Raw genomic sequence first — 24,776 nt, forward strand, 5'->3', positions numbered from 1 at the left:
ATCAAAATACAACAACGAGCAATCAATTCCTGGAATATTTTTCAGTTAGAAACAGTTGGGTTCACAATTGGAAACAAAAAACGTTTACACTAAAAAGGGTTTCCCATGGATGACATCACTGCAAAACATCTTTTTGTCCAGAAAGCAGCGACAGTTTCAAATGTAGTTTCAATAGAACACTTCTCCATTCGCTCGACCATACAGTAAAGAAGAGTATAGTTGATTAAATCATATAAAAGTTCGTCCAAAAAGTGCATGGGCCCTTAAGATTAGACTACTCTACAATCAACAGTGTTCATACAATTAACATGCAGTGTTTACCCTATTAATATAAATGCAGAATCTAGATTGATATTCTGAAATGTTTTGATTGATGTAGCCTGCACTATTTGCTTATTATTAATAAAATAAATTTAGCACTGTGCTTGTGAATTCACGGTAGAATCTGAGTGTTCTGATTTCTCATTAAAGTAAATCCGTCTACTAAGCTTAACCAGGTGTGTTAGTGACACAACATCGGCACCTGAGTAAGGCGTGCGTTTATGACGGACACACTGCAAAACCTTGGGTGTTAAATTTAACACCCGGTGTTATCAGGGAACAATACCAACACGTTTCACTGGTTAAAATGTTGGTGTTATTTGGTGTTACCTTCAACACTCTCCAATGCATTGAAACATTTAAAGGCGTGCAAAGTAACACCAGCGGTGTTAAATTAAGTAACACCCAATGATGTAGTCATCTGGAAACACCCCAAAGAACACCAGATTTCTTACAGTGCGCGGACTTGACATATGGTGCTTCTTGCTTTGGAGTAGTTTAAATGGGTGACCCTGAACTAAGAATGCCTCAGATCCCGAGTGCTGTGTCAAACAAACGAGACGGATCGAGGTCAAACCAACGTAACCTTTTTATAAGCTAATGTAATGTTAATGCTAATGTTTTTCTGAGTGTGTGTGGGGGGGGGGTGACTCCTTGGTCCTGTCAGCGTGGCCGGACGCCAACTTACACTTGTGTTTAGTTCTCCAATAACCTTGCCTTTTTGAAATGCCATATTTGCTCATTTATATCTGAACATCCTTCATCGGACAAAGCAAGACCAAGAGATCTCGCGTTTTTCCTAGCACAGGAAGCTCCTAGCCTTAAGTAGGAACTGCACTCCGCTGGCTCATGAGCAACTATGATATTGTATGCACTGTGGTCTCGTCGATACACCAACGAACTGAACACTCCCTACCACTAGGTTTTTTTTTACCGATGAGGGGGTGCTTCTGCTCAAGTTGGATTTTCAACGTGTTGACGGGGATTCAAAGATTCGAATTTTGTTTGGGCCACCATTCTGTTTATACACTGATGAAGTATGAACACTGGTTGAAACGCATAGAGACTGCTGCAGTCATCGTTGGTATTACACGGTGAAATGGACTTCAAAATTACTGACATCTTGCATAATGTCATAATGGTCGATCTTGAGTGAGATGTAAATCCAGTCAGTATTTTATTCAATGATCAGATTATTAACAATAGTTTTTATGACGAAATTGAATAATGAAAGGGGTAAAATGGATGACAAAAACGAATTCGCTTTTTTATGATTTAAAGCCATTCCCAAAGTGAGACAAGAATGGCAATAAATAGGACTGATAAGTTTTTCCGTGTTTTTATTTTTGTTTATGTTTTTCGTGATTTACAGTGCTCTGAATGTAAAATCTAGTGGTGTTATTCCAAAATTGGAATCACCATTTAGGGCAAGTGACCCATCTTTGACGGAAACAAACTTTCGTTTAAAGCAATTTTAAATGAAATAAGTGAGTACTGAAACAAGCGGGATCAGAAATCAGTTCACTGTACATCGCTCACATTCATCCATTCATCAGGACACCATCGACGCCACGCTTAACAAATAATTACATTCTTTGTGAAAATTTGCATTCAATAGGCCTAGTTAACCAAATACAACCGACTACTCTTACGAATGTGCACAGGGGTTTGGTTACCTTACGTAAGTATATACAGACAGCTTTGGACGAACGCCTTGACCATGCAATCACCCCCCCCCCATGACGGAATGTTACAGAGCGACTAAAATCCCCATCGTCAGGCCGCCCAATTGGTTCCAGAAGTTCGTAGTTTGACCTTTTACTTTCAGCCTCTTTTGGGGTCCAGGTTTCACGCATTAGCCATGCAGAGACAGCATGTACCAATATACTGCTCTACACAATAGGAATGACCAATTATACCGTACCTGAAGGCTTTCGTTTGGTATTTTCTCCATAGGGTTTCCTGTCACGTACGTTTCCATCGAAACTACTAAATTAGTCGTGATCTGGCGTCCGCCGCTGCATGGAATGGATAAACAATTATCGCGCGTAATACAAATTGAAAAGAGCGCATTTTATGGCAAAGACTAACTAAAAAAATGAAGTAATCGTTTTCTCTCTCTCTTTTATGTAGACCCTACCGGTAATGCATAATGAATGACCGTTCTGCGCTTGTGTGTTTACAATTCTTGGATAGGGAGCAACAGATTAAACGCCGAGTCAAACGTCAACTGCCTAGTCTCTGTAAAGTCCGTATATATTCACTGCATTATTTGTGTGGCGGTCCATGCGCGCATTTGACCAAAAGGCTTCTTGTTATTTTATTCTGTTTATATCACGTTGCGACAGTGGCTCTAGTGAACAAGGCAAGGCTTTGGCAAATTTGTTTTAATTAATTATGGGAATAAAAATGAATTTGCTTTTTGTGAAGCTGGCATCTTTTTGAAAAATGGGCTGTGTACTTGCCTCAGGGAGATATTACATGTTTATGGAATTGAAAGGAACAAAACGTAAACTGGACAGAGGATTAGAGCTGTATGCCTACCTTCTTGTGGAGTGGAAGGAATAAGTGAAGAAATAATCTTGGAAAAAAAATCTTCCTTCTCCGACCCTGAGCCTTGATACGTCCAAATCGAGAGCCATTATTTGAAGTTGTTTCTTTTCCATGAAAAGTAAAAATTTTGAATTGAATACTGAAGCACGAAAAATTTAAGTGGGTGACGTCAAGAAGAACACCTGTGTTGCGTGATTTCGTCTTTGCAGCATGCGCTACCGTTACGTGCATTGAAAAACCATGTATGTAGGCCTATGACAATTAAATTCTTCCAGTTATAAAACAATATTCATAGTTAATCCTGCTTTGGATCTAGTGAAGTTCTTTGAAGGTATGCATTAAAGGAACCTAGCCTTCACGACACCCACCACACCATTGAATAAGTTGATAAGCAGAAGCAGTTCCTGTGTAATAAGCAAAAGCCGGTGAAGCTTAAAATAAAATCATTCGGGAGAACAAATTGGGGATGATATCTTTAGCAGCAGGCAAGATACTCCCATTCGCGAAAACTCCCCGATCTAAAATTCAGAAATGTCTTAAAATTATCAATTGTTATTTTCAAATACCCCTCTTGCCACGTACATTAATGCATGTGCCTCTGGTGAGGAGTCATAACAATTTCCTAGGAGAATTAGCGCAAGGGCGTAGCGGATTTCAGAAGAACTTTATGCGCTTGTGTAAGGGTGAATTTGGGACACTCAAATGCGTGAGCGGAAAAGACGATTTTGAGGGAAAAGTTACCAGATTTCATGGGACTTTATATAAATTTTAATGTTAGACAGCAACCTGATGCTTCCACGGCTAAGAAAATTAAAGTGCAGCATTAAGTAGTGTTGTAGAATTAAAAAGTTTTCTTTGTATGTATGTTTGTATTGCCTTCCCTTCCACATTGAGCGAGGTGTATGCAATGTCACAATCACAATACTTACGTGATTCATGGAAGATCCTTTGTCCCAATCAGGACGGGTGCATTTTGTTCAAGTATTTTTATTGGATATTTTTTGTGCACGTGACCACACCAGCCTGTCAGAAGTTCATTATTCTACTTGTCGACCAATGATTGCACTCCAATTAATACCTGTACCATACCCGTGCGTTAAGTATCTACTTCTCAGCTGCAGTGCTCATTAGAGCCACTTGCGGAGGATACCGACCTCGCCGTTGCATACCGCGGTCGACGGATTTGGGCTCTGACCGTGGCGTGTGCTTCCTACTGTGTGCCTCGTGGTTAGACTGACGTACCTCTCGCGACAATGTCACCCTCCCTTCGGTATTTGTCATCGGTGGCATTGTTTAACCTTCTTTCAATCAACGGTACCCGGGCCCTGTGCGATCACCCCTGCCCGTTTCAGTGGGTCCCATTTGGCGGTCATTGCTATCTGCTGGTACTTTGAAACTCTTATTTGGGCCGAAGCTGAGACCTACTGCCAGCAGCTGTTGACCCATCGATACGGTACGGCCCATCTTGTTTGGATCAACAGTCAAGAAGAGCAGCATTTCGTCTCTGGATATGTTGAAAGTTCTCTTCGTGTGAGAGTTTACTGGCTTGGACTAAACGACATTGTTCAAGAAGGTGTCTTCGTGTGGACAGGGGTACCAGGAAGCCCGGTGTTTACCTGGTGGCATTCTGGATACCCCGTTACATTGTACTCCCATACCATGGACTGTGTTTACGCTAATAGGGGCAGTGGGTGGCACACATACACTTGAAGTGCCTCTTTGCGCTTTGTCTGCAAAGTCTAGAAAGTGTAATCGGGGCAAGACTTTCTAGTATCGAGACATATTAATTGGTGTATGTTACCACTTAAGCAACGCATCACTCAACTCTGACGGAGGGTTTGGCAAACCAGGAACAAAAAAAAATTAAAAAGCTAATATTTCTTACCTGTGAGTGATAAGACTGTTCCTGGGAGCTAATACCTCTGGTTGAAGAAGACTGTTTTGTTTTCCTTTGTTTTACGAATGCAGATGTATAAGCCAAACACGCACTTATTTTGATGCCAACACTGTCCTGTTATGATGTCAAATAAGCCAGAGAGCAAATGATCGGAATGTACTGTGGACCGTCATGCATCTGATTCTGAGGTAATAAGCGGTCCAAAAAGGAGAGGCCCTAATTTTTACAAAACGGTAGTCTTTATTCCGCGGGATATTTTCATTTAGTGTCGCTGTGACTACTAATCTCTTTCACTATAGTTCAGTGCTGGAAACATAGACTTCTTACCAATATTGACACCGGGTAAACGTATGAACGCAAATGCAAATGTAAACGCATCGCAAGTTCATTCTCCTGTAATTATTAAAAAACGAAGCGGTGGCTACTGATTATTGGTCAAACAAAATCCATCAAATGAGGGTTTATGCACATCAGAGCCCACTTTGCCCTTCCGCAGCGGGAGGGAGGGGGGTGCAATCTGGACATGTTGTTACAGCCGGGAGCAGAGGCGGCTCTCTTCAAACCTGATGACATCCCTTTCACAAGATGGCTGGAACAAGTCGATGAGAAAACTTAAGACACTAGGCCTACTTTGAACTTTAAAGACACACTGTGCCAGACAGAGACAAATAGGTAATGCTAACGTTTAAACCCCTTCCTTCCATCACTACTGTCAAGCCATCAAGAAAACAAAACATTTCTACTAATACTTCTAGCTGTGAGGTAAATTCGATCCATATTTCAGTGATATCCCCCAATGTACTTTAGCATGAAAATGGCCTTTATAACTGGCCCATTATACAACTCCTTACATCCTCATCGCCCACAGAGAGAGAGAGAGACAAAAAGTTATGACCATATTTGGTGATACCTGTCGATTTGTATCACCGCCTCGTTGACCCCAGGGTTAATTAACCTAAATCCATCTTGTAAGCACACCGGGTGTGTTCTAACCAATCACCTCTGTGTATAAGTCCATCATGGACTTACTAACTAACTTATACATACTAACAAAGCATGGCATTAGCAGCATCTGAGTATGGAATTAAACCGGGAAAAATCATTTATATTTATTATCTTATTCAGTATAAAATTAGTTAATGAGCATACATTTAACATAAGGCCAGTCTTAAGCCTCAATGTATATATGTACATAAATTACTCGTGCCGTTCTCTGCTTTTGTGTTTCTTTGTAATTCTCAGTTCACGCAACCACAGCTTCAAGAAAAATCAACTTTTCCTACAAACATCTGAAACATCTGAAACTAAGAATCGCCTTAATAAGTTTTGTTGTAAAATTGCATTATTCATAGCCGCCACGTTTTTATACTAAAAAAATCTAAATGCTGGTCCTACTACAAGTCTCATGGAGAGAGTTTTCATTTCAATACTATAATACATCCCCACTAGCTCAGTATGTTGGACCCTGAACCCTGACACAATAATAATTATTGTCATTTATCATGATACGTCCCCATTGTGCAAACGACAACTCGTGTCCATGGTGACCATTGTCGATGACAACTGCAAGAGTGTGGTAGCTAAATATTTAATCAAGAAGAAGACGAACATAATGTTTGTTATTTGTTTTTGGATTGGATTTCTAATGCGTTGGAGTAAGTTCAAGAAAATAAAACAGGACAACCCACAAAGACAAAAGAAACCAACTCGAAAAAAATGTACTAAAAGCATATAAAACGGATGGCAAAAAATAAAATATTACTGAGGTTGTGTATTTTGTTTGGTAGCTAATTTGTTCAGGCATAATGCTGTAGAATGTTATACATAAATCTGCATCGGGCCGAATAGCTGACAGGAACATTTAAGGAATTCTAAGGTGTCATGGCGAAACGTCATTTTCTTTTTATCCAACGTTCGTTGCGTAAAGGTGTCCTCAAAGTGAAGCTCTTTACCAAAGAAGTTACTTGCAGCTCCATCTCCCAGTAGTAATATGTGAGCGCAAGAAATAGGAAATATTAGGACCCACATTTCAGAGCTGCTATCACGGAACATCGGCTTAAATTTGTTCTTATCAATCTGGGGACTGTTCCTTAATTCCTGGCTCATAACCAAAGGGTCTGGATTCGAATCCGTTCAGTGGACATGTATGGACAAGCCTTTTCATCCTGGTTTGAATTCCTTCAACCAGGAATGCGAGTAGGGAGGGAACTTGCTCTGGATTGGCACAATACCGAGTGCATAATATCTGTCATTTGCGTAAAATCCTTTGGGTTTGGGATATATCCTACATACGCAGTTTTTAACTAGGGGAGGGTGGGGCCAGCCAAAATATCATCTCCCAGTTTATTTGTGCTAAGCAAAATAAAAATACTTATTCACGCCCCTGGAATAACACGAAAAGCACCCATTCCACCATAAATTATCGCTGTGTACTCAGCAAAAGACGTGACCACGTGACCGTCGTTTCCATGTAAAAACATAACGCCCTCTTTCTTCGGTCGGAGCACATACACCTAAATGCACGAGTCTGGTGTCACCCCCCCCCCAAGATCTTGTGAGAACTTAGCTGTGCCTTCCTGGATATTTTATTACTTGGCGTACAGGTATAAATTTTCCTTCTCCCTAAAATATGCACTTTAAAATCAACCAAACGTACGATTTTATTGAATACGGTTATTTGAAGTTCTAGGCTAGATTGTGTCAGCCTGTGTGCATTGAGCACCACAATGAAAAAGTATACGTTTTGGGGTGACCTGTCTCAAAAAAGCGTGCTGCTAAAGAACTGTATTTTTATTTTCGTGAAATTAGCGTTCAAATGGCCTAAGAGAGTTACTCTAAAACCTGCTGAAGGGTCAGCTCCTGAAAACAATGCATTACGGCGATATTGGGAAATTGTCAAGTGGCAGAGCTGCCCCTGGCTTTTCTTGGGTTAATGGGAAGAGCTGCCAATGTAGGGCTGGGTAGCTGAGATGGTAACAATAAAAATATGAATTATTTAAAAGAATTAAAAAGAAAAGACAATTACCTACAATAGCATTAGCAAACTAAGTAAAACTCATACATAAGAAATAAACAAAAGTTCAAATTTCACATTTTATGTTCTAATGTAACCTTTGTTGACATTTCAAATTCACTTCGCCAACCCACCTCAATTTAGAACCCATCGGCTGCACGAAGGTACATCCTTGCAATGTTATACACCCTTGCTCTTAAGTAATACAAGTACATAAGAAACGTGCACGAACACAGTGTTTCATGGGTACAGTAATCCTTTCCTTGGTAATGGCGTTTGTTCATTAGCTGCCCGCGCGGAAAGTTTTGGTCACCTGTTAAGTTTATGTATGCAGACAGCTTGTGACGAACGCCTTGACCATCAAAGGGAACAGTGTTGGATGTGACGTCACGCATTAAACTCTCCTTCCTTATTTCCACGTTATTTCCAATAACATTACTTGAAGATTATAAAGACATAATTACTCGACGTGATTGTTTGCTTGGGCATTTGCAAGAGTCCCCCTAGGTAACAGCGACCTAAATCCCCTCTCCCTTCAGCATAACAGTTTGAAAGTTCGTCACTCGACTTTTTACATGTATTTTCAGACTCCTTTCAGGTCCAGGTTTCCTATAGAAGCCAAGGATCGACTGCGTGTACCAATAAACATGTTGTGTGCGGCACTGTATGAATTACTCATGGATCCTGTAGGCTTTTGCTTGGTATACAGGGCTTCTGTCTCGTACCTTTCATTCAAAACTCCTGAATAATTTGTAAGTTGGTTTCAGCTGGTGTCTGGAACTACGGCGTACAATGAAAATTGTCGCAAAGACTAATCACCAAAGTGATGGTTTGTCTCTCTCTCTTATGTGGCGATTCTGCAGAGAGCAATAAATCAAGCGCTATAATGGGTCACGTATGAATTGTCTATGGTCTCTTTGTGTGAATTCCGCAGTCCCTGCATTATTTATGGAGCGCTTCCTGCGTGTATTTGCTAAGAAGGTGTCTAGTATGTGACTCCAATGAGCAAGGCAAGGCTTTGACAAATTTGTTGTAATTTATTGCTACCTATGTGAACAAAAAGAAAGACATGCTTCGTGAACGTGACATCCATTTGAAAAAAGGGAGAGCAAAACGCCCTTGACACTTTACAAACAGAATGTTTGTTTTATGGCTCCTTCCTGAAGAGGATACGGCAGAAATAAATGGAGACAGTAATTCTACAAGCAAACATGAACCCCAACTCAGATCCTTGATAGGTTTCGATTAATCCCGAATAGAGAGTCATTATTTCAGGTTTTTTAATTTATTCATTTGGTCTTAAAGTAAATTTCTGTTGAGCAAAATCGTTAGACATTTATGAGTTAAGTTATAAGTTATTGTTCAACGATATCACTTTTTCCAAACACCCCTTTAAACACGCAGGTTATGTTATGTGCCTCTACAGTAAGTCGTCTCACTCAATCTTCTGTGGGCATTATCACAAGGGCGCGGCCTCTCTCTCCTTAGGGCGGAGATCGTGACGCCTCAGTGTAACTAGAGGGAATCTGGGACTCCCAAAATGAGGACTGATTTGGGATTATTGCGCACACACAGTCAAGTCACTTTAAACCCTCTTGAGATGCAACGAAAAGTACCATTTCTTTGGAGTGTACATTTCATCTTACATCGGAAAATTATTTGATAGCCAGGCATTGCATAAATATAACCGCGAGGTTAAGGGATCTCGACCAGTAGGAGTGGCTAAGCTGTTTAATGTTTTTGATTAAATCTTTAAACGAAACAGCTATTAATGTCAAAGCTGATCATTTCGAGAAAAAACGTACACAGAAGTATAGCACTTAACATTTCCTTATATGCATGAAAAGGATGTTTTTCAAGCTTTATACTCTGTACTGCTTTGCGTATGTAGATGCATTGCCTCAGGCACCTTTGTGAGCAAGCTGTAGGCAATGTCACAACTTCCCCAACCGGATTTAGTCGCAGTAGTCTCAATGGATAGGCCATTACATTCTGTGAAAAGCAATAAGCAGGCAAGTAGCCTTTTCACAAAAATGTTTCAGATAGCAAATTTGGAGTTCACAATTTAAACATGAAAACATGCAAACTTAACCATGTCTTCTTTGATTAAAGTAAAAGGAGAAGCATCCTAACGTGTACAGAAATGCTTGGTCAATTTGGGATGTAAAAACGTGTACTTTCAGTTTACGTAACTAAAAAAAAATATCAAACTGTCTTCATACATTAAGAAGAGTACGGAGACACGCAAAAAGTAATTCTAAGAAAAATTCCATTTCATGGATCCTTTAATACTCTTAAGTTATGACAACCGTGTGATGTCCTCCATCTTTTATGAGGCTTCACCTGTCCGTATCGGCATGATTTGAAAACTACCATAACAAACGCAACAGGACATCAAATGAAACCCGCCAAATATGAAACAGCACGTGTGCACTGCTTGATTTTCACAAGAACAGATCAAAACTTGCCCAAATCAATTAAGTGGCTCGAATATCTTTCTGTTTATCCTATTGTCATTCCAACAGGGCCATTTTTTTATATGGCCTTCCACAAAAGACTGCCATTCAAATATGTCCGACGAAACTATTAAATTAAGCATCGGTGCAATCGAAGCTGGTAACAGCGTTAGTAAGTAAGCAATAGTAATAGCAATAGCAATAGATGTTCACAATTTTATTCAGTCAAAAGACAATAAATATATGTAACAGTTGACGGAAAGATAATACTTGGTCTGTTTAATGTAATGTGTTATTACAACCGTTGAAAATGCAAATGTGACCTTCAATAAGCGAAACTGTGATGTTATTTCAGGAAGAATCCAAATGTTGCATTGATCTCTGCGCAAGGGTTGGCTGAAATTTTTGATATTTTGCTATCCTGAATTCTTTAATGATTCACTGATGCGTGGCACATTGCAATGCAACAACTACTACCCTTATTAAGAAATGTTTTCCATAAAAAACGTTTAGGTTCAAAATTTGTATAGGAAAATCTAACACTACAAAGGGAATTCCCTAAATAACATCGCAGTAACTAGTGCCTTTGTTTTTTTTCAGAAACTCCCATTTATGTTGTAAAGATGAAGTTCATATAATTTCATTTAATAATTATGCTGTGTTTCCACAATTAACATCAATGTAAAATTTGGATTGAGACTTTTAAAATGTCTTAATTTGTGTAGCCTGCACTATTTTTTATTACAGATAAACTAAATTTACCACCTCAATTTCTTTGTTAGTGAAGGCACAGTAGAATCTATTCTGATTTGTCAGATAAAGTAAATCCATCTAATAAGCCCATGGGGTGAGTTGTGGTCAATCACATCTGTGCATGAGTCTGGTATGCATGCACTTACGTTCATGACGCGCACGGTTTAATATAATAGTATCCAAGTGCAGAATTAAAACGATGAAAACCACAAATATTATTTTATCCATACAGTATGAAATTAATGAGCGTACCTTTGACATAAGGTCAGTCTTAGTCAGCAACACTCATGTGTACATGTATTATTCCTGACGTTGGCTGCATTTTGATCCTTGAAATTTGCTCAAACAACAGTTTAAATACAATGTATTTCCAGGAACCGTTCGAAACGCCACCTTGGAAAAGCTAAGCATTTTCTTTTTATGTTGTTATAAAGTTGTAAAGACCTGACACGTTCCTAATAATATAAACAAAACTGCTGGCCTTAGAGCAGGCCTCATGGGTAGAATTCCATTGCCATTCCAACATCTGTTGCAATATATCGCTACTTGCGGCTCATAACGTTGAAGCCCGAGCAGTGTATCCCTTTACACACAATACTTCTGTTTGTCACGTCCCCACTGTGCAAACTGCAACCAATCTGCGTCTGTGGTGACTGTGATCATTGTCATTGGCAACCACAAGCACAAGGCAACTAGATATTTAATTAGCAAGAAAACGAACAAAATCTTCAACCGAGGTTTTCGATAAGATTTATAATGCGTTTAAGAAGAACAAGACCCCTCAACCCCTTAACAAAAGCCACAAAGAACAAAGAAAAAACACATACAAAAAGCAAGTAGAAACTGGTGCTAAAAAGTCAAAAATTGGAGAGATTTCTTTCCAAACATCAGTTCACACGACTGCGGTGAAATTGTTTGTACCGGGCTAAATAATTGATAATAACATTACAGAAATTCTAGAGTGTCTCGGTGGGAGGGACAGCTATTTACGGCAGCTATAAGTTGTGTATATAAACTGTGGTCTGTTACCTAGCGATTAGAGTGTGTGGCTCCTGACCAGAGGGCCTAATGTTCGAATCCATCACTGAACAGGTATTTTCGTCCCTACTTGCCAGACCAGGAGTGTAAAGAGGTACCATCAGCAAGTGGTAACATAAATATTCTGTGTTATGGACATACCTGGCTAAGTTCGATCAGCGACAAATTGTCAACCAATGGTCGATTTTGACAGGTAACCTATGCGTGGAATTATATATACCGGGCACCAGATAAAATCGACCAGTGACCTGCAAGGGTTAACCAATCGTTGCTGATCGAACTTGCCCCTTGTAAATACCGGGGGACTGAGTAATGTACGCCTTGTGCAATTTTTGTCGGGGGGGTCAAAGGATCATCACTTGGGGTTTTGTGTCGAGCAAAAATAAGAATGCTTTAAAACCGTCCAGCAATAAGGTCACCATCAAGAGGTTGCCACGGAGACGGCGTTTTTACCTGTTTACAGGAGAAAAAAAAAGCATAACCAGCTTCCTGCAACTTGTGTTATGTTGAGCATATGTGAACTCAAAGGGGAAAATTTGATAGATTATAAGACATTCCATGCAACACAAAGAATAATTTGCATGGATTTACACCACACTGCAGCGCCCTCACCTCTCTGGTAAGGCACGGTTACTTTTTAATGCGTAAAAAAACTAAGCTCACGGCTCACTTAAGTCCAAAAAGATGTCAGTTTTTATACTGTGCATTGAAGAAAAGTTTACACTTGCACAAAAGAGGGATTCTAAGAAAACATCGTGGTAGTGTTCCTATTTAGGATGCTTTTTTGTAATGTGGATTACTTTTTAGCATGTCGAATATTGGCCATATCAGTTAGAATCGATTCGAGTTATGAATGCACCATATCTTCATACGTCCTGTATTATGCTCAGATTATTATTATAACTGTCATTAAAATTAGTAAAAATGAAAACATAAAAGTCTAAGGGCTTTCCATGTTCGGTCAACCTATAGTAGGACACAGAGAATTGCGTAGCATCAAGAAAATGTAAGGATCTGAAACCCACTTTTATTAGGGGTTGGTTGCTGAAGGACACAAATGGTAGTGTCACAATGTTTCCAGCCCCCACCCACTGCCCCATAAACACACACACAGCTAAACTTGTGGGGTATTCCCTTTGTTCTCGTGTACAAAACTCCGACACAACACGCAAACATTTTCAAATCACTCCCATTTGAGCCAGATTCACTTTCCTACCTTGGAATTTTGACGAAACGTCAATTATTTAAAATAGTTTATTTAGCGACGGATGAATGGCACTTGAAAATTCCTCCTTCAAATATCTATTTTGTGAAATCCTTGTCGGGTACCGTCTCAGTACCCCACAAGTACCTTATGGGGTACTTCCCATTGTTCCAGTATCCCACAAGCACCTCTATGCACGCGCCCTGTATGGCAATCTCCGCCCCTCGCAAACACACGTATATGCCTCTAATTTCATTCCTTCAATGCCAAGAAAATCACAGATAAACGCTATCAACACGCAACAAAAGAAGCATGGTGAAATAACAACGGAGGCTCATTGTTAGTGCATTGTGTTTCTTTTGTTAGATGCTCGTAGTGAAATATCAGCATGTAGAGCCAAATTTGCTGGAAACAAACTTGATCAAAAGCGGTATTCTGTTGTAGAAAGCACAATAGGAAATGGTAACCAATGGTGACCTTCTAAAGCCTTGGTTATTTTTGTTTTCCTGGAGCAATAATTCTTTCTTATTTTATTGAATCAGAGAATAATCTTACCTATGTTAATTTTACCCTCCTCTCTGATTTCATTGACGAGAGCATCTAAGGGAGATTCATTTCAATCCATGCAAAACGGGTACATGCATCGTCCGTGGTAAGTGAAGATATCCTTGATGTCCCAATCTTCCGGGAAAAAAATATCTCACGAACCCTTCGGAAGATATTGTAGCGCCGGCGGGTCCGGCCGGTGGGGGCGCCAGCTCGGACCCGCATGGAGTTGGCTGGCTGCCCGCGCTGGTTGGGAACGGCCCGCAGTTTTCCCGCCTCGCGCCTGCGCAGTCCCTGCCGTCAGGCGCCATGTTGTGAAGAGCTTGTCGGAAGAGCACATTGTGGTGCTGTCAGATTGCGACAGAATAAAGCAGAGATTTTTGTGACCAGAACAGTGAGTTGCACCTGAGTGTCGTTCTTCACAGCGTCGAACCCTGTGCAGCGGGACACGCTACAATATTGTAGCTAATAAAAGTGAGTATGTAGTCCATGAATATGACGACAAAAGACAAAAAGGGGAAAAAAGAAAAGGTTAAAATAAAGATTAATAAAAAATGTAGACCCCAGGAAACCCGAAACCTATCATTTTGACGTCGTTTTTTATCCTGATGGACTGTTTGCCTTAGAGGGAACATCATTCCTGTCTGTCTCTAAGAGTTTTATTCAGCCGATTATTTTATTCATAAACAACTTATACAAAACATTTTCCTGTTGGCACTCGCGCACTGAAGCCCCAGAATTACCTGCCCCATTCGATAAGATCAATGCAGTCCTAGATATACGACAAAAGGACAAATATTCACACAGGAAATCCCTTTCGACAATTTATTTCTTTAAAATTCACGATATAAAATGCGTTTGGAGAGGTGGTTGTTAAGCAGATGAATAAACAGACCGAGCTATGACAAAATGTGCATGTAAAGTGGGTATGGACTCCATGATGCAGCACTCCCTCAACGGTGAAAGGAGAGAGGTTAAGGACACATTGGCCGAGTTCAGGCGGCTAGTTCTCGTTATGTTCACGAACAGCTCGAACGCCGGCAACAAACAACCGGTTATTGCTGGAAGTAGTGGCATGCAACTTGGCGGCGGCCATGTACGTTATTCGAGAGTTAATGTTTGGATGGGCTGGATTCTTTTTTATTTAAACAGGAACATTCATTTCCGTGTTATGGAAAACATGCAAAATTTTGCAAAACTCCCCATTGTCTGTGATCTCTCTACTTGTTGCAGCTGGTCGACAATCAAAATCTCACGAGTTTTTCCGTGTGTTCCTGTAAAACCCTGAAGAGGCCTTAGTGTGTGATCTTGTTCCGAGAATAGTGTTCTTGGATGGTGTTCCCGCTGTTCGAGCGCGATAACATGAAACCCGTGTCAAGAACAGGCCGCTAAAAACTCCATCTTCAGGGCAACACTGATGCCGTTCGCCTACGCACTGAAAAACCAGATGTCGGTTTGTTTTCATTCTCATGAAAACTAGTCCTAAAGATAAAACACACGGTGTTATATTAAATGCTAGGCCGAGTGTGAAAGCAAAGGCTGCGGCTTGTTATGAAAAACAGATGCACCAATGGACGGCACTTACTAGCAGCTAAAGCCGTTTACCATGCATTAATCCAGACCCACCGACTGAGGGACTAATCGACCGACTAAATGATTGACCGACTGAATAGAAGCCACTTCATTCGCACATGGCCTTACATCTTAAAGCCCATACTGCTTCGGAAGTAATACCAATGAAACAGGTTTCTGAATAGACTTCTTTATGATCTAAGATAAAAATCATTCCCATCACTGATTAATGTTTATGTTTTGGTTCTATAACAAGCCCCTGCACTTACGGTTTGTTGTTGTTCCTCCAATACAATGCTTTCGCCATCTACAAAATAACGCGCTCTTACAAAATACCCGTCCTTTGTGTTACCGCTTGGGGGCGCTTTTCCAATATCCGAGGCCTCTGGCTTCAGTGAACAATGCCCTTCCTTCAGTAATTTAACAACGCAATAGGACTCGGAAATTAGTTCTTTGGGTTACTCGTACCTATTTGAACCCTAAAAGAGCCGTTTATCCTTAAGACCATCTTACTGCCCTGGTAGGGGACAGATCCCCCTCAGAATTTTAGATGTCCAGTACCTGATCTGTTTGAAGCTGGTTTCAAGTTTAAAACTAATTATGTTCGTAAAGTCCCCACTTTAGCTCCCATCCTGACGTCTCTCGGCCCAAGGCATTGTGAGTATTCGGTAAGACATTGTTGTTGGAGAATGTCACGATGGAGCTGGTGGATTCTGACCCGGCTCTTTTGGGGTTAAATATATCCCAATATTAAAAAAATGGCAAACACTCAAGACAGACCAATATTACTTTTTAAGCCCTCCTTATTCCACCTTCACATAGCCACAATCAAATTTGTAAAAAAATGCATTTTGGTCCCGTAGCCGGTTTGGAACAACACCAGGTTGATACTCATTAACCCTTAAAATTTAGAAGGTTGCATCTTTTGCAGGATAATTACGAAACAGAGTGCTGCTTGCTGAACAATGACAAATAGTGAAACGATGAATACGAATACGGCAGAAGTTGCAAATGACACACAGCTCGTTCGCAACCCTTCAGAGTGGTTGTCTCTCGAGGATTGCGAGGAATTCATCTGGTTGGTGGTTAAACTCTGAACGGGCCGCGTTGGCTGCCTCTTTGACCATCTGACAGAAATAAAAAACAATAACAAATCAAAGTGATCAATCTGTCCTTTGACTGGCCAAAGTTCAAGTTAACAGATTGTAGTTTACAGTATTTTACCTAACGTGACCAGATGCAACAAAATTAGTCTTAATGTTTTCTGCAAATGCATTGAAAAGACACAATTCCGTTTGATGTATTACCCGGTTTTTATATTTTAATTTCCATTACTATTATGTACAAGTAGTACGTGGGTGAGAGACATACAGTCCTCCTTGAAACCAACGATGCAGTATTCTGGTATGTGGCGGCTTAGTACTTATTTTGCAGGTTTGGGTCTGTAATTTATCATGCAATATATTACCATCATAAGTCATGCGATGGTGCATCGCTCATATTCATTATTGATAAACGGTAGGATCGATGCCATGCTTAATAACTATATCCTGTGTGAAAGTTTGCACTCATTAGAATACCAGCTTCTGATAGGTCAGAAGCTTGTCACATGGTGTCCGTCCGTTGTGCATCAAGATCGGGCTTGTTTTGCACCAGACACTATTTTTGCACATACCCTCTCAACCCTCGCGTGTATATCAAGCCATAAAGGTTGACATTGTCTTTGGTAGAAGCCCTATTCTCTTTGGAGGGGTATTATTTGGCTTTAAAGAAATGCATTTGAATGGAATAGTCTCCTTTTCAACAGATGGGACTTGATGACGCCACTTAATTAAGCTTTGTCTTCAAAACTCGAGGACATCCATTGCCTCAGAAGTGCTTTGGTTCGACCTTCGAATACTTACACATGCAGTGGTATCTCTCCTCCTCATACCTGCCGTAGCTGTTGTCGCAGCGACACAGTTGCTTTGTCAGCCAATGGCGGCATCCTATTAAAGTGAAAGCAAACAACGAGAAAGATTAAGTCTTCGTTCATTTCTAAACCAGCTACACCAACTTAATGAGAACTTCGCCGGAATTATACTGTGAATAAAACGGCTAGTTCCTTTACTGTTGGTTCTGTTTGTGAAAGTCTTTTGATATCAATGTCTACATATGAAAAAAAGTCTTGAAGAGGGTGTCTCAAATCAGGATTGTTTTCGGTCGGCAATAATTCAAAAATCGAAATGTTGTGTTTCTCAAAGGTGTTTTACATTTTGGTTACTATAAGATTATGGATTGAATAAATCAAAAACATCATAAGACCAAACAAAATAACTGTTTAATTGTTACTTCAAATTTATTATAATCAAGTCACTTGCTTATGAAATTTCCATTTCAAAGACGATGATTCAGAGAGCAGTTCGGTCTTTAATCCTGCAGCTATAAGTGGCTTCATATGTTTTTTTTATAAGGGAAATTATTTTGTGAATATTTCAAACAAGTTGTCGCTGTACGGCTTTGACGAGGCAGTCTCGGGTGCAAAGTCTTCACTGTGTCCCATTACACAGTCATCTGTCAACGAGAAGTACAGAAATTAATTTGCCAGTTCGGTCCTAGTTTGTCTTCAGCGGTGGGCGAGTCATGGTGAAGCAAAGACAGAAAAAAAAACAATCGTACCAGCGCACGCAGGTAATTTAAAGAGCAACCCATTTCCGCAGGAAGACAGTTTTGTATGAGTATGGTACATGTGCAGTAGTGGCTTGTTAGAAGCTGAATCCATTAACGATATTCGAAGGGATATAACCACAGAAATGACCGCAGAAATTGCAGACAGGCTGGTCATGCATGTTTGAAGAAGTAAAAGCAATCCATTCATAATGCTATAAAACTAATTGTTTTGGTGCATTTATGACAAATGATTTTCCAATTGGGATTTAGGGCACAATCGAATAAAATGAAAAACGTGAATTCCGGATGTTTTGAAGGCGCACTTTATACATAACTTCATTGACGTCTGTTGGGCTTGCAGATTTTTTGAAATCAGATAGTCTTGAAGGTAGCGGTTTCATTACAGACTTCCCCTCCATGGAACCGTATGGGATGCAATCTCATGAGGTTCGTGTTGACAGAATGCATTACCTCACAGATTCGCATAAAGTGTGTTGTTAAGTGTATATTCCTGTGGGTGCACGCACATGTTATTGAAGGTTGTCTTACTATAATTTCTTTGCATTGATTGACATTTTGTTTTACGTTTAAGGTTTATTTGTCTTTCCCCCACCGCTTTTAATCTTTTTAATAACTAATGAAACTACCGTGTTTAAAGGAAAACTGTAAATAAAACGTCAACATCAGGCGGCCGAGAGTAAGAACTAAATTAGCTATAGGGCTTCTTGGATGTACCTTATGAGCCGCAAGCTGGACCAAGAGGGCACAATTTGCTTAGCAACGGACGCACCTTTGGTCTTAACTAAACTTCGCTGGTTCACAAACGACTATGAAATGCATGCATTACGATAGCATCACTACCAACGAAATGAACATTACAGATCAACGTGGCTCTTTTCAACCGATGAGGGATGCTTCTACTGAAGACGGATATATTTTCCCCTAACAGAATATCATCACATAAAATTACGGTGAATATCTCCTTACCCCCTGCTACGCTATAAATCATCTAAATTGTGCTGAAATCCCAATTGTGACCCTTTGCACGTTCAGAGAACCTGCGTGCTGGAGCGAGAATGTGACATTTTCTTGCCAAGTCTGCAGTATTTCAGCCCCATTGAACTCCACGAACTTTTCTGGTCTCCGTGACTATACAGGCCTCTTTGGTTGGTAATTAAACGGCCAAAATTTCCATTATTGCCCCATCATTTCGAAGAATAGGCTCGACTGTGACCTTTGGATGCAGCACATGCTGCTTGCAATCTCCACTTATAGAATGATGTATGTTTAGTAGCGCAATGGAATTAAACATTGACGCCTCTGAAACCAAAAATTGATCTTATTGCTAAGGCGGACGTTTCTCACTTACTCGGGTACGATCTTTTGTCCATCTGCAAGAGGTCCTCATTCATCTCGTCGTCCCGTTTTTCAACCTCGCGCTCAAGAGCTTCAAAGTCTAAGTCGTCCTCAAGCTGGGGATCGTAGAAGGCGGTTGCTAACGAGAATACCATGGCCACGGCGAGTAGTATGACGAGTGATCTGGACGCCATTTTGCCAATTATGGTTACTTTCTGAAAATGTACGAACAGAAAAGCAAAATATCACTTTGAATGTGTCACTCTGGTGATGTAACTGCGGGTAATGTTCCCGCCTTGTTTTAGTCAATTATTTGCAAATAATGAATAGTCGTTTGATAGTTAATTGCTCAACTTGAAATGCAGGTTTTACCGTGGGTTCCTGATCGATATTTGTGTTTAGATCTTCCCTAGTCTGAAGAGAGTTTCGTTTCAGTCAATTACATTTATATCTAAATATTAAACAGACATTTAGTATTCTTTTTTTCAACTTGAAATTTAGGTTTTAATGTGGGTACATGATCAATATTTATATTTGCGTCCGCCTTAGTCTGAAGAAAGATAAAAAAAAAAAGAATTAACAAAATTCAGATGTATCCAACTTCCAAGGAGGTTAAAATAAATTGCGTTGGACCGTAAATCTGCTATAGGTCTACTCATCGTTTTTAAATGCTCTTTTTACAAGAATTGTTTTCAGAGTAAAATGTTGTCGTCTATGTTTTCAATTTTTAGAAGCGCCCATTTTTGTTAGCGAAATATAATGCATGTGTCTAAAGAGAAAGATTTGGCAATTGCCCCTACACGTTTCTTCCGCACCAAAGTTCGGAATCTCTGAGAACGGTGCTTTAAGCTGTAGATTGTTATCAATATCAAAAAGGATTCTACAAAGCAAAAAAAAAAAAATCATCACTGAACCACAACAGTGCATCCAAGAATCCATTCGAGAGAGAGAAATAATGGAAACGATTGGGGGGGGGCAGAGATAATCATAAAGAAACTAAGGTGGTTGAGTAGGTATTTGCAAATGCAGTCGAAGGAGTGCTAGGAGGGTTTTGACCCAGGACCAACAAAGGCCAGGAAAGCAGCACTGTGCCAACTTTTCCTCTGGTACGATTCACACCATATGCGCCGAGTGTGCATCCACCCACGTTCCCAGTCAGGCTGGCCGGCTCCCCGTCTGAAACTCATTTTTAATGCTGTTCGGTTTTGTCTTAATTGCATCGCTAAATCAATTGGTTATCTGAAATGAGATGTCCCGTTCATAGGCCCAGAAACCCGCGCATCACAGATCGTCTCGTGGTCGTCTTTTGATTATCATGTAATAAAAGTGGAATCCCTTGGGGCTAGCTTCCATCACAGGACCAAACGCTCCACTGCTCATTGGATGATCAGAAGACAAATTGAGATGAGTTCTCAATGCACTGACTTCTCTTTGGTTTAGGAGGGGAAGCAGACAAGATGTATTAAGTTTCAGTGATGCAACATTAGAGGTGAAACGGTAAACATTCGGCCTTCCCTTTTTCGGAGGGCCCTGACAGCGGGTTGGGGAATGTTTCTAAACAGCGAGGTAGGGCAAACAAAAGAAAGAAACTCACAAAAGGGGAACAAACAAACAAAGAAATAAACAAAAACAACAACACGAAAACCAAAACCAAAGTGGGCTAGAGTGCAAGGAACTTGACGGGGAGAGGTACCTTATCCCTGATGCTAATTTTTAGGCTATGTGCGCGGGTTTTGACTGTGGCTCAAAAAAGCTTGTGAAATAATAAAAGCTACTAGCTCACGGTTGAAGCCACTTCCGCAGACGAATAATTTTCTCTCAGTCTGAGTGTGTTAATTCGGATTCAGCATTAGCAACGTCTCTGTCGGGATAATTTTGATGAAGAAGCTATAAAGACTAGCATGCAATTATATAACTTCCTCTGGCGAAACCAGCGCTCTCATTTTCATTAATATTAATTTACCATCAATTGAATAAACAGTTGACAGGTGCAGTTTTATACCATGACCAAAAAATCTAATCTTATAACTAAAATGACCACGTAATAGAAATGCTTCACTAAAATCCTTGCAATTGCTCCTTTGTAATTCACGTGTTCGAATATTGTTTTGATATTTTTCCCCCAGAATTTTGGGGCCTTTGGGGTTTTAATGGTAATATGACTTTGCATATTCATGGCAAAACTGTGACGTAGCTCGAAGCGCAGAGACTCAATGTTGCAGTGATTTGCACACAACTATTGCTAGATTTATCTTTTACTTCACTGTCGAAAACTTCAATTTCTCTCGGTTATCATTCTTGCTTACGTTCATGTATGTGGCAATGAATATGCGATCAATCTTTTCTGAAATATGTTTCAAAGAACAAAACTGGGGTTAACAAATTTGAACATAAAACCTGCAAACTCAAAAATGTGTTCCTGGATTTACATCACACTAACTTTGTCCTGAAAAGCTTGGGCATTTGAAGCAAAATATGGGACAAAGAGAACTTCCCACCTTTGAGTTGGTCATTGTTTGATCGGAATCTCAGGAATTCTTTACAGACTTCTAGGGGGGATGTGTTAGGTAACAATAGTCTAGATTGTGTATAGGGTTTGGACAGCTAAGGGGGGTAACCTTCCATCCCACATCTTGCCTGGTACATCAAATTTGTAAAAGAATCAAGCAGTTTCCATACATCGAAGAAGGGTTAGACATGCACAAAAAGTGATTTTGTTAAGTTGTTTTAATCCTTTAGCGTTCTTTTTTTCGCCCTGCCAATGAAACGAAAGAGGTCTATAAATCTCCACTAAACGCCTATTACAGAAGGCTGGAGGAGACAAAGAAAACATCAACAGAAGCGATCAAATAACTGTCCCCACCAACATTCACTGTCGGAATCCTTTTCCAGGATGTTGCAGATTGCATTGCTAATCATTTGATATCCTTAACCAATTAAGCGGTGAGCGCGGAAATGATCTTGGCAGTGCAATTCTTTCCAATCGCTTGTTCCGTAAAGACATATCATTTCGATAATCCACTTTACGGGGCTGATGCCCCCCCCCATATCATGTTTTGCATCCCTCATTCCCAGCGGTTTTAATATCTAAATTGCGTTGCCGTAGGTGGATGTCTGGGCGTAGAAGCGTGACTGTTTGAAAAACAAGTCCGACACCCCCCAAATAAAACCAAAAATACAAAAAATAAAACAAAGCAAAAAGCAAAATAAACAAATCAGAATAAAACTATACAAAAACCAAAAGGAACAAAACAAGCAGAATTAAATACAAAAGGCAAGGGAAAAACAAAACGCAAACAAAAAAGAGGGCAAACAAAACGAAACACACAAAAACCTCCTAATCCTGAACACAAGTGCTCCCCCCCCCGTAAATTCGGGCTGATTAACACTTTGGCATGTAGTTAAATTGTTGTGTCTCCAACCAAATTGGCCAATGTTGCAATGCCCTATTCATTGAAATATTCCGGCATGCTATTTTCATTTTATTTACGAGACATTCACCTTTCAGTTCCAGCTTAATCTTCGTCCTCAGCAGCGTATTTGCCGAGGAATCGCTAGTGTAGTAAACTGTAAAAGTTAGGGTATAAATCTCTCACAATCACAGTTTTAAATATGGTAAAACTAGATTTTTTTTTAGTAATGGGCGAACGTAAATTCCAAAACACTTGCAAAAAGGGACTCGCAAAAATTGTCAAACCTTTTATGAAAACAAATGAAAGTATGAGCGGATAAAAAATTTTAAGGGTTTAAAATTCGTACGTTTAATCTGCAATACCGCAGAGGCCTTGTTCAATTGAATGGCGAACATATTGCGTGAAGGAGTGGATAGTTTGAGAGCTCTCCTTGTAAACATAAACTACCTGTGGCGTCATTAAGGGTGGCATGGGGGTACACCGCACGCATAAGGTCTGTGCCCCCCGTTCAGAAATTAGAGAAGGAAAATATCATATCAATGGTCCCCCTTGGTCATTGTTTTAACTGCGACCGAACCCATTGGGTGTTCCCCTTCAGAAGACGAGTCCTCCCCAAGTGCCCCTTGCAAAATATAACCCAGTTACATTTCTGCTCTCGGTTTTGCCTCTTCAAAACACATGGGAGAAACATTTTTGAGAAAACATAACATATCTATGTCTGTTATACTGAAAGACCCGATTTAGTGATACTCGATAAGATGGATACACTATCAAGTGAATGAGTTTCAGAAAAATGATAAAAGATGCCATCACGTTATTCTTACCTGTATTGCAGTGCTCGGTACTGTGCTGTCGTTACAAAAGTGACTCTTGTCAACTGGTGGAACGTCACTCCCTTATATTCTCTCCGTATCCGGTCAGGCAAGTCACGATTTCCCCTATTCTTCCTCCTCAAAATCCCGCTGGGTATGGTCTCTCTCCACGGACGCACTTATCCTTACAAGAATTGCCAAGAACGCGAGAGTAACGCACAGTAAACACAGTAACCCACATTAACCGCCAACGATCCCACACCGCTAACGTACGAGAGGGGTTAGCGCGTCGAAACGGTCCAATGAATGCGCTTTTCTCCGCAAGATATGCCTACACGCGCCACCTACACGTGGGTTGCGCTACTGCGCACGAACCTCTACCGCCCAATTACGGGTTGACAAACCGGCAGGGCTAATTAGTGTTGTGATAATAATCACTCAAGCACTTCAAATTTAGGAGGAAATTAGCAGCCTTACAAATTAGAAGCGACAAAGGAAAATTGGCTCACGCGGACTATGTGTACTTTTTGCCTCATAATATGTATCAAATTATTGCAAGTTGTTTGGCAATAGTGTAGGTAGATAAGAAAAAGAACAGCCGACGAATTAAGTTTAAAAAAAATGCCTGCACAACAAAGAAACAATTTTATTTTCATTAGAATGCATACTGTATCCAATTACTGATCCTATGTCACACACTTAAGAAATGACAAGAACTGTTTTGCTGCGCTGAAAAAAATGATCGTTTTTTCCTAATGCTGACACCTGTTTTGCAAATGATTGTAAAAGTAGATTGAAGAAAAACAACCAAAATGGCTCTTCTGGAAACACATTTTTTGCAAGAATGTTACCTTTATTGTTGCATTCTTAACACTTTTTTTCTACCGGAAATACCTTCCCTTTTAAGTAAAACATTGCAGAGAAGGATGCGATATTTTCAAGGAATTGCAACGCCTGAACACCCGTGTCATGACGTTTAACCAGCGCTGCTTATCTAAATATAGATGAGGTGTGTATGATCGAGAATTGTGACGTTTGGGTATATTTATACCGCAACTAAGATAAGATATGGTACGCTGCGTGCTGGCGTGTAAATTAGACAATATTGTCAAATAATCTTAGCTAATCGAAAACTTGTGCGTCTATTGATCTGTAACGCTCAAACTGTATTAATGATAGCCTGTAGAGTGACT

The 24,776-nt window shown here is 40.1% G+C and overlaps 1 protein-coding gene across 2 annotated transcripts; it reads right to left on the reverse strand.

The window, feature by feature from the left end:
• Positions 1 to 14,592: 14,592 nt before the first annotated feature.
• On the reverse strand, positions 14,593 to 23,818 carry LOC110976815 (uncharacterized). 2 transcript variants are annotated; one of them, XM_022230424.2, is made up of 5 exons: positions 23,596 to 23,818; positions 22,860 to 22,925; positions 19,372 to 19,573; positions 17,258 to 17,341; positions 14,593 to 16,480 (listed from the first exon to the last, which is right to left on the reverse strand). In XM_022230424.2, the coding sequence occupies exons 3-5, from the start codon at positions 19,550 to 19,552 to the stop codon at positions 16,440 to 16,442; spliced, it is 306 nt and encodes a 101-aa protein (XP_022086116.2). In that variant the 5' UTR covers positions 19,553 to 19,573; positions 22,860 to 22,925; positions 23,596 to 23,818; the 3' UTR covers positions 14,593 to 16,439. The 2 variants fall into 2 exon arrangements, with proteins under 2 accessions (XP_022086116.2, XP_022086115.2); XM_022230423.2 differs by lacking the exon at positions 22,860 to 22,925 and having other exon boundaries at positions 23,596 to 23,817.
• Between the last annotated feature and the right edge of the window lie 958 nt (positions 23,819 to 24,776).

The sequence above is a fragment of the Acanthaster planci genome, linkage group LG10, assembly GCF_054643075.1.
Source record: "Acanthaster planci isolate LZ-2023a linkage group LG10, COTS_SCS, whole genome shotgun sequence".
Taxonomy (NCBI): domain Eukaryota; kingdom Metazoa; phylum Echinodermata; class Asteroidea; order Valvatida; family Acanthasteridae; genus Acanthaster; species Acanthaster planci.

Coding starts and splice junctions, on each gene's coding strand:
- LOC110976815 (XM_022230424.2), bottom strand. CDS start 19,552: ATGGCGTCCAGATCACTCGTCATACTACTCGCCGTGGCCATGGTATTC. Junction 17,342..19,371: donor GGACAAAAGATCGTACCCGA/GTAAGTGAGAAA, acceptor TCACTTTAATAG/GATGCCGCCATTGGCTGACA. Junction 16,481..17,257: donor GGAGAGATACCACTGCATGT/GTAAGTATTCGA, acceptor TATTTCTGTCAG/ATGGTCAAAGAGGCAGCCAA.